General features: G+C 39.3%; 1 protein-coding gene across 1 annotated transcript in view; it reads left to right on the forward strand.

Annotated features, from left to right (window-relative positions):
* The window catches only part of TNFSF11 (TNF superfamily member 11), a 31,544-nt gene that overhangs the window by 2,760 nt on the left and 13,583 nt on the right, over positions 1 to 15,201 (forward strand). The window contains exon 2 of the mRNA XM_006083510.3: positions 3,888 to 4,055. Coding sequence (XP_006083572.1) covers positions 3,888 to 4,055 — 168 coding nt within the window. The remainder of the gene's footprint in view (positions 1 to 3,887; positions 4,056 to 15,201) is intronic.

Below are 15,201 nucleotides of genomic sequence, written 5' to 3' on the forward strand. Positions count from 1 at the left end.
AATGAAATGCTATGATGTCTGGAGTTTGTTTCAGAATAATGGTGGAGAGCGTGGGGAAGGGAAGTGGTTATTTAGAGATGAAACAAGGTTGGCCATGCCTTGGCAATTTTTGAAGCTCATGATGGGTATGTGTGTGTTCAAGCTACAATTTTTCTACTTTTATATCTGTTGGGGGCCTTTTTCAAATTCTAGCTAAGAGAATCGACTCATTTTGACCTGTCACTGATTTAATATTTTCACTTATGTTAGCTCTTTGGGTTAGAACTTGGTAGCAAATAAGATAGTTTTTTGGCTCCCACTAACGTTGTGGATCAACTGCTTGGGGTTTGTGAATGCATTTGAATTAGAATGAAATCATCTGATATCAGATAACATTGCACTTTACAGTAAAAAAACAACAACAACAACATGAGAAAAAGGGTCCAATTTTATTGTTTTTATTTAAAGGGGGAGAGGAGAAGCCATACAAAAAAAGTTTAATTTAGTTTTAAATGCATTTAGAAGAATGCTAAAAATAGTGTAAAAATTACAGTGACTTAAGATTTTTTTTTCTTCTTGCCCGGCTGGTGTGGCTCAGTGGTTGAAGGTCCACTGTGAAGCAAGAAATTGCTGGTTCAATTCCTGGCATATGCCTGGGTTTCAGGCTCGATCCCCAGTAGGGGTGTGCAGGACGCAGCTGATCGATGTTTCTATCTCTCTATCCTTCTTTTCTCCTCCTTTCTCTCAAATCAACAAAAACATATTTAAAAACATTTAAAAAAATCTTTCTTCTCAACTCATGTTTGAATAGTTAAAAATGAATCAATCTCTTTAATGTTTGCAGATCACCAGTGTTTAAATGAAGAAAAACGGGCACTAGATCCGGTGTACATTGGCTTTTCCCCCACCAACTTTGCCAAAGAAAAAATAGCATGTGGCTTGTACCATATACTTACCACATAGTATTCATACTTTGGGTTAAAAAAACACCAACACAACACCTTCTAAAAAGTTGCCTGTAAAATGTATGTGCACTTTTCAAAAACACCCCTACAACCATATTCAAAGTTTAGAGATAAGCTTTTCAGAAAACTCAATCTCTGTTGCCCTTTTAAGTCCTTTCCCCAAACCCCCAATAGGCACACCAGCCTCTCTGGCTGTGTGCTACCCAAACAGGAGAGCAGTCCCTACTGAAAATCTGATTTTGAGGTGTGCAGGCTGCCTGTTTGTAAAAACAGATAACGAAATAGTACAAATGTCAAGCATCCTGCCTCATTTAACCCTTTAAATGATTAAATTTCAAGGAAGTTTTTTTAAATAATTGAGTTTTTTAAAATAATTTCATATGAACTACATCATCTGATAAATGCATTTTAAAAGTCTATTTTAAATCAGATATTCAAGCTTTATTTAATCTTTTCAGACATTTCTGGGTACAATGAATTCATTTGTAACTAAGTTTACTGTGATTTTTAAAAATTAATTTCTGTGGTTCTCTGTTGAGTTTAAGTTCCATGAAGGTAAAAGGACTGTCTGTTTTGCTTACTATCTTATTCCCAGTATCTGGCATGTTTAATTTACTGAAAAAGCTTTTCAAATGATTTGCAACACTAGAACTATATCCATTTCTAATTTGTAATATGTGCATTATCTAATTAGTGACTAAAATAGACTAAAAAGTATCATTTTTTTAGTTATTCAAATTTTCTATCTAGACTGCTTTGTAAGAGATAGGTGGAGTAGGAGGTACATTCTGAAACAGTGGTTCAAAACTGCACGTTGAAACGCTGTGGAGAGATTCAGTTGGCCCCTACCCTCAGGGATGTTGATTTCTAATTAGAAGGGCGATCTGGGCATGGACATTTTTTATGAGAGAGGGGAAAAACTCTCTGCATTATGTTTCTTTGCATCAAATCATTAACCATTATTCAGTGCTGCAGCATTTTGGTACTAATTAGTGTTATTTGTGAAAACATTTTAAAATAAGTGTCCAGGGAAATTTGAAGTCACTTTAATAGCAGATAATCTATATTTATATATTTGACATTGAAAAGCATTAGTTGTCCAGCTTTAATGTATATCAGAATCAGTGGGATCCAGTTAGAATGCAGATTTCCAGGTAGTGAGTGGAGGCTAGAGGGTGGGTGTGGGGGAGGCTGTGATTCTGCATTCCTAACAAGCTCCCCCTGAGCCCATGACGCAGCAGGTGTTTGTGCTATACTTTCAGTTGTGAGACGCGAAGGGACTGCTATTTCTGTTAGATGATACTTCGCTTGTTGGCAGGATTTGAGTTGAACCAATTTTAGGGTTACCGCCATTTCCCCACTGGCACCATATTGTTCCTTTAGCTCAGCAGTTTTCTGGTGGTGAGCCTACGGAGGCCCTTGCATGATTCTTCTTTCCTAAGGCCTGAACTCAATGACCCTTCATATCAGTTGCCCAGGCTTCCCTGGTTTTGTGGGAAACTTATTGGCCTAAGTGAGCTTTTTAAAACCAAAACAAAACATGTGATTGAAAGCTTTCTTTATATAAAAACTCACATATTCTTATTTGTACTAATTATTTTGAAGAAAATATGAAAGTAAATATGGATTGCAAATAATTTTGCTTTATGAGTGATACCTTTCCCATGATTATAGGTAATCCTCATATTTTGCAAGACTGGAATAATAAAATTCATATTAGTGGGTGCACACTTGTTGAAAGGCTATCATTTCATCTTGAGAATTTCAGATGTAGATAGGGTACTTTTCAGTTTATGGCTGATGATTCTTTAATCAATTCGAACATCTTTCTGATTACTTAAAAAATAATTAAACCTGGGAATGGAGACTTGGTATTATTGGCCAAGTTGGTTACTATAAATAAGGCAATTTTTCATATTTTTCATCTAATCTGTACCTACTGATAAGTAAATGCACAAGAAGTACCTTGAGTTTTTTAAATAAAAGGACAACAAATTAAACTATTATTATTAAAACAATTGACAGCTAATTATCTTTACCCTTTACTTGGCAGTTGAAACCACTACAAAGGCTTGTCAGAGACCTGGAAGGAGTGGGCAGAGAATTTTAAGAAAAGAGCAATGCTTAAATGCTTTTGCTGGTACCGATTTAATCAGACCACCAGCTAGTAACTTGATGGCGATATATTGGGTGGGACAACGCCTTACATTACAAGAACTTTGGCATCCCCTCAGGACATATCCACACAGCCTGCTCAACCCCATGCAGCCATCCTCATCCCAAGTGGCACCAGCGCTCACCCACACACATTCCCGGGCACCCCTGACAGCCCACCACTCCAGGTTGAGAGGCACTGATACGGGATTCAACAAGAAGGAAAATTATGTTCCAGCTTTAGGTTTTCTTTGGGCCTAGGAAATGGATTGCTCTCGCCCTTATTTAGGTTATTAAAATACACATTATTTTAAGAAATAGGCTAGACAAACATGGTGGTTAAGAGAGTTGTTAATTTCATTTGACTAATGTAGACTTGGTGCTTTCAATATCTAAGTGGGCTCCATAATCCAGTCTAGCATGAGGCATGTGACTTGACAAAAAGCTTTCTCTACCTGCACTGACCCCATGCCAGATGATTTTGATAATTTCCCTATGAGTCACGTGTTGAGGATGATAGCTACTCATAAAAATGAATTGGAAATCAGTGTTTTACCTGAAACTTATGTAATTTTATTAACCAATGTCACCCTGCTAAATTAAATAAAAATAATTAAAAATCAATCTTTTTGCCAATTTGAAGGTAGCTGTATTAACTATCAATTATTGGGGACATGAAGTCTCTTGAAAAAACGATTTTTTTTTGTTCTTAAGTCAGACTTTATTAAATAGCAGAATGGTTAGTGTTAAACACTCTCATGTGCTTACTCTTTTGTTTTTGTTTCTCAGATGGATCCCAATAGAATGTCAGAAGACGACACTCACTGCATTAATAGAATTTTCAAACTCCATGAAAACACAGATTTGCAAGACACAAGTCTGGAGAGTCAAGACACAAAATTAATACCTGATTCGTGTAAGAGAATTAAACAGGCCTTTCAAGCAGCTGTGGGAAAGGTGAGTCCACATGGAAGGTTATAAGTCAAGGGCCCTCGTTGATTCTACTAATAATGAAATTAAAATTGGCTAAGTGCTATTGACTTTATTCTTTTTTATTTTAAGAATTTGTAGAAGAGCTAAAGAGAATTGTTTTAAGGGATTAGCAGAGATGTTTTGAAGTTGTTGGTTGAATACGGTGACCAGAGACATTCATGTTCATGGAAATATTCCTTTTTTTCTTTCCTTTCTTTCTTCCTCTTTTTAATTTTTTTTTTATTTAGAGAAGAGATTTAAACTTACACTTGGAAGGAGGACAAAGATGGCTTGTGGTAGTCAATGGGTCAGTTTGCTAGTTTGAATTCCCTGCCCTAGAACATTCCCTCAATTCAAAGGACTTTCTGCTAGCTATTTCCTTCGTATTTGGTTTTGTAATAGTAGGATCTCCTATTCTACATCTGTTGATCAAGGGCTCTGATGAGAATAATTTTGACTGGTCCATTGTTGTCATCTACGGTGAGGAGGCAGGCAAGAAGACCAGGAAATGATGTGATAGGTGAGAAGTTCTGTGTCGGTTTTCTCATTTTCTGGGAGAGCTGGGTGAGAAGATAAGAAATGGGGACAGAGAAGACCAGTGACTTCTATTACGCTGACAGCTCCAAATGAAAATCACTTGTAATAACTGCTTGTTTTACTTTCCTGGATAAGGTCACTTGAGAATTCATCAGCCTTGGAATTATTTTACATACTGACTTTACCCAAAACTGAGTAGAGCCCAGTGACCCCAGTGCATGCACACCTGCATGGATTCTTGCATCTAACATTATATCCCAACCTCTAGTTACATCCACCATTATATTCCAACTTTTGGTTGCAACTTCCTGGGCTATCTTTAATCATCTTAGAGAAAATCCTCAAGTTCTTAAGTTTCTTAAATCTAAATTGAATTTGAATTCAGTTTATTTTTAAAAAATTCACTTATAGCAATAGTATGTTTTAAAAAGAGGATTTATGTTAGAGGCAGAGGTAGGGTGATGAAGCTATTTGTATAATCCTTAAAGTTGATATTTGCTATATTTTACCAAGTCTAAGATATCACCAATTTTCAACTGACTTTATTATTTTATGGATCACAAAGAAAGAAAATAAAAGTTGACTAAGAAATAAAACAAAATATTCATAGATTCTAGTTACATATTAATTTCAAATTACATATAAAATGTAAAAAAGGGGCATCATAGAATCAATAAAGTGCAGATTGCTCTTATAGTTATGAGAACATATTACTTCTAAGTATTAATTTTCATTATAATTAATGTGTAGGTGCTTAGATTTATGCAGTAGATGCATATTTTAAAATGTGGGTTTAAATTCAATCTTATTTACTTATAATTTTTGAGGTATAGCAACAGCAATTTTGCTAGTCTGTTCATTTTTGTTGTTTTGTTTCATTTTCATTAGTCTGCTTTTTATTCTTTTCCCAAATACTTAATATTCTACCTACAACAATTATTTACATGTAATAGAAGTAATCCATTAGTTCAAAACTGAACCCCTAGTTAAGGTAATTCAGGCTAGGTAAATGATTGTTTTCTAATTTTTTGTTAGGTTGACCCAGATTGTACATCCTTACAATGAAGGGAAACTTCTACTTTCATTGGCTCAGTCTTAAAAGTTATCCGTTGTATTTCTTCTTGAAAAATAAGTATGTAATATCAGCCCAGATGACTTTGAAAATAAATAACGTTAAGAAGAACAGATACTATTAGTATTCAACTGAGAATGCAAGAATGGTTCATCTTAACAGGTCAAAGGAGAAAAACATTATCATCTCATAAACACTAAGAAGTGCTGGACAATTTTTTTGTTTTATTTCTGATATTTAAAATTTATTAGAAAATAAAACTAGATAGTTTAGTTGATGGTATCTGAAATTGCTCAAATTAAAAGTTAGCTAATGGTGAAAAACAGAGGCATTTCTCTTAACACAAGGAAGATGCCCAGTGTCCCCATGATTTTTACCACTCAGAATGTACTAGCTATGTAATTACACAAAAGAATGAAATAAGAAAATATGTAGATGTGGAGAAGGCAGAATTTGTGTTGTCATGTGATTGTATTCTTAGGAAGATTCAAAAGAAACTGAAAGGCTACAAGCAAAATAAAATGGTTTATAAAAATTAATAAATAATCACCACTAGCTGCCCCCATCTCAAACAATAATTAGAAAATATAAATGAAAGAGTCCATTCATAACTTTTAAAAATCCCTAAAAATAAAACTAATAAGGAATGTACAAAGCTTATGGAAATAAAACTAGGTAACTCTACAGAAGCTTTTAAAATTGGATTGGTTAATGTAAAGATGTATTATGTAAAGTTATAATCGATGAAAAGATAACACCGACTTTAAAATGGAACTTATTGTATGTGTGTACATAACTTTATCTATATATATAAAAGCCTAAGCGACCGTTATGACCGGACGACCGGCCAGTAGCTATGATGCTCACTGACCACCAGGGGGCAGATGCTCAATTAAGGAGCTGCCTTATGGTGGTCAATGTGCTCCCACAGCCAACATCTTGCAGCTGGTCAACCTCCCATGGTCCCTCTCCCTGCCTGGCCAGCCCCTAACGGCCCTGATTGCCAGCCAGGCCGAGGGAACCCACCTATGCATGGATTCGTGCACTGGGCCTCTAGTATAATATAAACTTATTTTAAATAAGTGGGTATAGTTTGAATTATTAAAAAATGGTGCTGGGCCCAACCAGTGTGGCTCAGTGGTTGAGCATTGACCTAGGAACCAGGAGGTCACAGTTCGATTCCTGGTCAGGGCACATGCCTGGGTTGCAGACTCAATCCCTAGTAGAGAGCATGCAGGAGGCAGCTGATCAATGATTCTCTCTTATATTGATGTTTCTATGTCTCTCTCCATCTCTGAAATCAATACAAAATATATTTTTAAAAAATGGTATTGGGACAATTTATAAATTTTAATAAATTTGCAATGTACTTAATACATTTAATATTTAATACATTTTTAATTTATTAAAAAGCAATAACCTTATGTCATGTCCTATGAGAAAACAAATCCCAGAAATGGAGAGAGTGACCAAACACTGTCCCCTGGCAGTTCTGCAAGACCTTCTGGTGCTCCAGTGACCTTTTCTGCCCTTACCTGTCCCATCAAAAATCACCTGTTCATTGTCTCACTTCCTCTGATATTTCTAAGTGACTGCCAAGATAGAATGATAAACCGATTTATACTTAAATATGTTGATGAGCAACAATGGCAGAATATTTACTATTTTAGCAGTCTTCTGGAGACATGTTGCCTCATCCCAAATGAGTAATGTTAAGTATAAGTGATTCAGTACCTGGCCAGCCAGAGGAGAAACATCTGTGGGCAGACAGGAATAGCCAACTGCTCTTATTAAAGGCACATAGTCTTACTTATACTAATAGGTTAGTGTAACTCACAAGATGAGTAGAACTTTTATTTTATTAATTTCGCAATTGTTTTTGAGTGTTATGGTGGGGGAAGCCAAGAAAACCCACTTTACCTATTAACTGCAGGTAATAATATTACACAAGTAATACTTTTTAAAGAATAAGGACTTCATGATATATCAAAGTGTGTTTGGAGGTAGAATATTTCTTCCCCCAGACAGAGGATCTTTAGGAAGGAGACGAGTGTTATCCATACCTTATCATTAGAACCAACCAATGTTTACTAAGTGCACACACTGTGCTAGGCACTTTGCCATAACTTCTCCTCTGCCTAATGGTTTACGCTTCTTACCCTTGCCAAGTACTGATTTTCCAAATGTGTTATCCTTTGATAAGGATTATTGGTTAATGTGACTTTCTACAAATCTTGCCAAAACAATCAGATTTCTCATTTCTCCTGCCAATGTTGAAAATAGGATAGATGTATCAGGCATATATAAGGAGATTTATATCTTAGTTTTAGTTCTCATATAGATATTGAGTGAACCCATGAAACAAAATTACATGTGTGGCTGCAATAATTATTGAGAGATCAACCCATCCAGTGGTAACAAATGCTAGACATAAGCACAATATCACATTGTATGTGTGGAAAAAGTGGTGTTTACCCAGCCTCCCTTTGGTCAGACCAGTAATGCTGTTTTCCCCCCTTTTTTTGATTGTGGCTAGGTTTTCTTGGCTGTTTTCCCCCTTTAGCACAGAACTCTGAAGCCTCTTAGTGATCCAGCCCTACCAACCACAGTTTTCAAAGTCTATCATAACAGTCTGTGACAATAAAGAAAACATTAGTACAAATACGGTGTCCGATTTATAGAGCAATTCCTGTTTCCAGCTTTGGCAGCCTCCGTGGCCTCTGCCAGCCTGAGGAGCAGAGCGGAGAGCTCAGGCCTAGGCATAGGCCTGCCCCACGCAGGCAGGGAGGCGCTGGGCCCTCACACCTCTGGCCAGGCTTAGTGGAAAGCCATCGGTTCATGCACTAAATATCCATCCTGAGCACCTGGGGCTGTGACTACCTGACTTCAGTACGCCAGATTGTTGATTTCACATTGGATACCTATTTGCAAAGAACTTCCTGAAATTTACTTGCAAAGGTAGTTGAAAGAACAATATGCAAGAGAGAGATCAATATAATAATTGCACAATCACTTTGCTCTTCAAAGTGAGTTTTTTAGTATATTCAAGATGATCCCCCAGGACGTGGGAAGGAAGCATGGGGATTTACATGTACATGTATTTTTTAGTATTAGATTTTTTAAAAAGCTATGTGTTTGAGACCATTTTAGAATGTACCAAATATATAGAGGTGGGCAAAGTAGGTTTACAGTTATTTCCATAGAAAAATAATAAATAAATAAATAAATAAATAAATAAATAAATAAAAATACAAGAATAAACTGTGTTTCACATAGTCACAACTGTAAATCTGCTTTGGCCAACCCCTGTACAGGAGTTGTTGTTTTTTTTACTTAATATTTAAGAAATATGTACATTTTGGATTGATTATTAATTGTTTTTCTGAAAGAGCTGCACAATCAGAAATATTTAGAAATCATGGAATGAAGCTACAGGCTCCATCAGGATGAGAACGACAGCTATTTTGCTCATATTGTATGAGTATATCACACCTAATTTAGTCTCAAGAATGAAGGAAATGAACAAATAAATATTTGATGACTTATGGAACTCTGTAAACTAATATTTTGAAATAAAAGCAGACATCAGCCAACTCATAAAGCCATTCGAAATGTTATAAACCTAGTTCTCATTTATTTGATGTCTTTTCAATGCTAGGATTGTTAATTATCAATATTATAACCTGAGGCAATAATGCAGGTTAATTTTTGTTACAAGTTATCTTCATCCTGATTTCCCCCTTTAGTCCCATTTTTCTCAGCTCTCTTCACCTCTCTATTGCCTACAAACTCTATAGGAGCTGGTCTGTAATGTGAACTAAAGACATGGCTCTGGCTCCTTTTATGAGTACAATTTTATAAAACTCTCCAATTTCACTCCAGAATATGAAAGGCCAATCACAACTACCAATAAGTTATCTTGTTTGTATATTCTTATATTCTTGACTAACTGCAGTTGACCTTTGAACAACATGGGTTTGAACTAAGCAGATCACTTTAACATGAATATTTTTCTCTAGCTTACTTTTTTGGAAGAATATAATATATGATACATATAACACACAAAATGTGTTAATAGATTGTTTTTGTTATTGGTAAGGTTTCCTATTAACAGCAGGCTATTACTAATTAAGATTTTGGGGAGTCAGAAGTTATATGTGCATTTACAGCTGTTCAGGGGCTGGTGCCCCAAACACACACATTTTTGTGTGTGTCTGTTTATGTTAATCATTTTTATTGAGGAAGACTTTGATTTTTTAAATTTAAATTCTTTATTGTTTAAAGTATTACATGAATCTCCTTTTCCTCCCATTGACCTCTCCCTGGCCACTCCCACCCCCCAGTACATGCCCTCACCGCCCCCCCCCCACTACTGTCTGTGCCCTTTGGTTATGCTCATGTGTGTGCATACAAGAACTTTGGTTGATCTCTTACCCCTTTACCCCCTTGCCTTCCCTCATAGGTTGGACAGTTTGTCCCAAACACACACATTTTTAAGGATCAACTGAATTTCCTGGAGTCAGTGAATCTCTGAGCCTCCAAATACCTACTGGAAAATGGGGAGTAAGACCAGAGAGCCATCATTATTGAAAAATGTATTCTTACTTGAAATTCTTTTTATTTCCTTGAGATCAGTACATACTTAACCTCATCTCCTGCAGGATTCACAATGTAAATGCAAAATATTCCCTAATATTAAGAACTGTGTACCCAAAAATTAACAAGCTTTGATCTCAATGAAATATTCACTGTTATTTGGAATAGTCTATGCTGCTGTAACGGAGACCCATCATTCAGTGAACTAAATAAAATGCAAGTTTTCTCTTGCATGCAATAGTCTAGAGGTGAGCAGTTCAGGGCTGGTGGGAAGGCTCCTCCATCCTCAACAGGTGCCTTCTATCTCTAGGACCAAGCTAGCTTCTTTATTTGTTGTTGTTTCCAGACAGAGGAAAAGGAAGAAGAAAAACTGAGGCCAGTACCTGGGAAATGACACATCCTCACCTCTAGCAGTATACTATTGGTGGAACTTATGCATAAGACCACTTCTTGCTGCGAGGTCAGTGTTGCTCAGTGGTTGAGCATTGACCTATGAACCAGGAGGTCACAGTTTGATTCCCAGTCAGGGCACATGCTTCAGCTGTAGGCTTGATCCCCAATGGGGGTGTGCAGGAGACAGCTAGTCAATGATTATCTCTCATCATTGATGTTTCTATCTCTCCCTCTCCCTTCCTCTCTCTGAAATTAATAAAAACATTTTTTTAAAGACCAACCTCTCTACCAGGGCGACTGCACAGTGTTGTTTCAAGCTGAGTGGCCATTGCCCACCAAAGCTTGAGGAAGGGGATTGCCTGTAACTAATTAGAATAGGAGAGAATGGATTCTAGGGACAATGATAGTTACTGATATTCACTAAACCTTATGTGAGCAAGGAAGTGGGCTTACTATATGAGCAAGAGTTAATTAACTCTGTGAATACACAAATCCATGAAAAATTTGAATGGTCAAGATTTTATTTTCTAAAGTTTAAAATACTTTAGAATTATCTAGTTTGCAGGAAAGAGAGAAACTTAAAAGTAAATTTAACAGCGTGCATCTTTTTGAGAAATTTCTGAAAGTCTGTTTAGGCATATGCCTCTGTGATCTTTGAATAAACCTTGATCATCATCTGCAGTTGGTAGTAGGTTTTGTGGATTTAAGAACATTAATTTAAAATCAGAAAGTTCATCAGAAAGAGTGTTTGTTTTTTCTATATGTAAAGCTGATCCCTTAGAATTCCAATGTCAATTATTATAAGAAGCCTATTTCCATTTTTTAAACTAAAGTACATAAGAAATAAATTAGAATTTGAGTAGATGTTAGCTGCTTATAATTAGAATTGTTATATAGATATTATTTTATGTTTGCTTTTTAGTTAAACACACACACACACACACCAAAACAAGGGGAAAAAATTAAACTCCATTCATTATTTCTTTGCCTTTGTATATAAGAATATGTGTCCCAAGAAAGTTTCTTGTAAACCCACAAGGAAACTTGGGGTTTGGGGCACTGTTGTTCCCAAATCAAGATGTTAGTCATGCAGTGGTTTTCCAATGGGATTTCATCGCTGTTTGCCATAATAGTTTTGGGAATTGCAATTCAATCAAATCCAGTCATGTCTAGCATTTATAAAAGCTATCTTTATGGGAAAGTTGAAGTAAGACCCATAGAGTTTTCCTACAACTTTAAGGCCATTGTCTGCTTTTGTCCAACCAAGGGCTATTGACTGTGATGTGCTCAATCTCAGGGCAGACCTGGGGCAGAAGATAGGATGGTTTGCAAGAGGGAAATAACCTGTGGGTGGTGTCATCGGCATTGGGCTTATCTTCACGCTAGAAGTATCCCGGCATGGTTAGAAAGCTATTGTGATTTGACATGCTTTAAAAAACGGAGAAGAGGAAGGACATGCCTGAAAGAGGGGCATCTAATTGTGTGACATGGAATCTCGGGCTAAGGTGTCGGAAGTGAACAAAACAGAGGGTCCTGGGTTTGGGAGGACGGTGGTAAAGGACAGACTGGATTGCTCCACCGGAGTGGCTGACCCCCAGAGAAGTGCAGCCTGTGGAACTGGAGAGAAGTGTGCCCTAGAGCAGTGTTTCCCAAACCTATTGCTCTTAACCCCTTGGGGCCTTTGTTTAAAACAACAAATAAATCAAATAAGAGGCTCCCAGATCTTTCACAAAGACTCTGATTTGATCGTTCAGGACTAGAGTCTAAGATTTTGGAAATCCTCTCCTAATAGGGCTGGGCTGTCTTGGAAGGAGGGCTGTATATAGCGCCTGGGACTAAGAAGGTATTGTGAGCATCCTAAGAGGTGAGAGCCCCCGGAGGACAGGACTACATTGGTGAATGGAGTGACTGTATGTGAGAAGTAGGGTCAGGCCTGCGTGGTGTAAAAGGTGGGCCTTGGAAATAGCAGAGAGCAGTCTGTATCTGACATGACCAGACAACACATGTTTGCTTGAACTTTTTGAGGTTCAAGGTCTGGGAGAGTTCCATCTGTGCTCAGTGGCCCCACCAAAGTGAAGTGCCCGAAGCTCCCTAACCTGGCTGTGCCCGGTCCTTCTGGCTTCCTGCTGTGACTCGTGAAACACAGCATCCTGAGCACCCCACAGACTCCTGGCCCCTCACTGCCTCCAGGAGACTTTGTGGAATGAATGGATGAATGAGTGATGCATCCTTTTGATGCCATTCCAGACCATTCTTTGTGTAGTCAGTTTTCTACTTGTCTTTCAAAATTCAGTTCAGGCATTACTTCTGAAGGAGGCCCACAATGAGGCCCAGCTGCCCATCTTTGGGGTTAGGAACCCCTCCTATGCACGCCAGGGCTTCTTGCGTTCACCCCGTTATTGCATCAATTGTGCGAGTCTGGCATTGGTCTGGCTCACTCACGTGTGATGTTTAGGTTCTCTCCCCAGTGAGGCTTAATGAAAGTTCTCTCCCCAGTGAGGCTTAATGAAAGTGTAAAGATCCTGTTTAATGAATAAGCAGTGATCTCTGCCCATCCCTATTTTTTGGTCGCAGCTCGCCATGTAAGATTCGTACGGGCAAGATAGAGGCCACTCCCAGGCATGGTGTTTTTCCTGCCTCTTCAGAGGGGAGTTTCTTCCCTCTTTGGAGCATGAACACGTTAGGAACCTCGAGGCTAGAGGCCCTTCGCTGGCCCTCTGCCCCTTTCCTTCCTGGCCTCATCTGTCCACAGTGGCTGGCCTGGCACCTCTGCTCCTCTTGGAGTCTCATCCTAGCAGTCAGGAACACTGGGGTGGATGTGTGAGGGTCGGCCTTCTTCAGAGGAGACGAGGTTCTATGAATGTCAGGAGGCAAGATTATGTTTAAGGAGGAGAAGAAAGCAGAGACATGGTAAATCGCACAGTTAGCCCAACATGCACCACTGCAGTTACTCTGCCAAACCCTTGCATTGCACTTTTTAAACAAGTACCATAGCACAAGACATTTTAAAATTGGGCTGTTTATGAAGACTAATATTGCTGTCCTAAGGCTGCTTCATGAAAACCCAAGGGGACCTTTAACTGTGGCAGAAGCTTCCTCATTTAAACCATGACGGTTAAACAATAAAAACTAATTTTCTGTTCCCAGTACAGCCATCACGCTGCCAGGAAAGCATCTCTCTGCTTTAGGAAAACAAGGGCACTCTCTTCTTCAGCCCTTTGGTGGGGAGAGTGCGTTATCTGTCTGCAAAGACGTGTCTTTTCCAATCAGCAGACTCTTCCGAGAGAAATGAGCCCCTGGTGGCCGTGCTGGGGGTGGGAGGAGGAGGCCAGTCCACATTGGGTTAAGCTCTTCACTGAGGATTTGAGAGATGGTCCTGGGATGGCGGCAGCTGGTTCAGTTAGGAGGTGAAGAGATTAGGAGGTTAAAAGGGGGTACTTGAGTGGGAGGGAGGTAGAATGCACATTTAGAGACTTTGTCTTTGAGAGGATGTTTTGCATCAGTAATTTCTAGTAAGACAAAGTATTCAAGGATCAAAATGCAAAGTTACCAATTTTAGTAGAGATGGCTCTTACCTTCAGGATTAGAGGGCGGTGCGCTGCCTCCTCTCTCCTCTCCCCTGCTTCCTGCTGGGACGCTGGTGAGGAGCTGCCCCCCCCCCCCCAGTGCTCCCATCCCCTCCTGTCCTGGGACCCTGCAGGGCTCTGCTCCCGGGGACCCGGGCTGACCACAGCCTTCGCTAGACCAGTCATGAGAGACACCTAAGTCCAAGTCTTGTTCTATCTTACTTTGCTTTGAGGTATTATTTGAATGGTCCCCATTGACTCTTCATATGGAACTGGGGGGTCTCTATCCAGGCGCAGATAGGATGTCCCCCACGTTCTGTGGATTTGAAGGTCCGTGTGAGCTTTAGGGGTGGAGGAAGGCCAGAGGCTGAGACAGTGATGCTAATCCTGTCTCTTCAGTTGCTGCACAGCACCTGGTGGGCATGTTTTCTGTGCCTTGTAAACCAAGAACGCCATGGAAATAAAACCTTTACAATTAAACACGAGCTGCCTGAGGGAGCAGCTGTACACAAAAATCTGCACGACCCCGAGGGCAGGATGCTTGCAGGGAAAACTGACCGCAAGTAGTTCCGTGTGGCTGGCACCTTTGGTGTTGGTGTTCAGGGGTATCTTTAGGGCGGTGGGGCTTGGGGGCACAGGGGAATAGTGGGAGAGCCTGGAGCAGTAGTTGTGTGAGGCCTGTTAAACAAAACACCAAAATCAAAGAAAAAAATTAACTAGACACCAGCAGTGTGGCCAGGTGGTAGAGACACGGCGTGCATCCTCTCGGGGTTTGCAAACATCTCTATCCATCAGGTATAGGAGGGGAGAAAGATGTGAGCCCCCGAGAGCTGACTTAACTGTAGGCAACGGGGCGGCGGGAGAAGGTGAAGCGGGCAGCTCTGGGACAGGCAGAGCTCACCGGGAACGGTGCTTCCCGTGGATGGACTGTGGGCAGCGGGGAGCCCGAGTGTGACAAGAAGCGGAG

This window comes from Myotis lucifugus, unplaced genomic scaffold, assembly GCF_000147115.1.
Source record: "Myotis lucifugus unplaced genomic scaffold, Myoluc2.0 scaffold_7, whole genome shotgun sequence".
In the NCBI taxonomy this organism is placed as follows: domain Eukaryota; kingdom Metazoa; phylum Chordata; class Mammalia; order Chiroptera; family Vespertilionidae; genus Myotis; species Myotis lucifugus.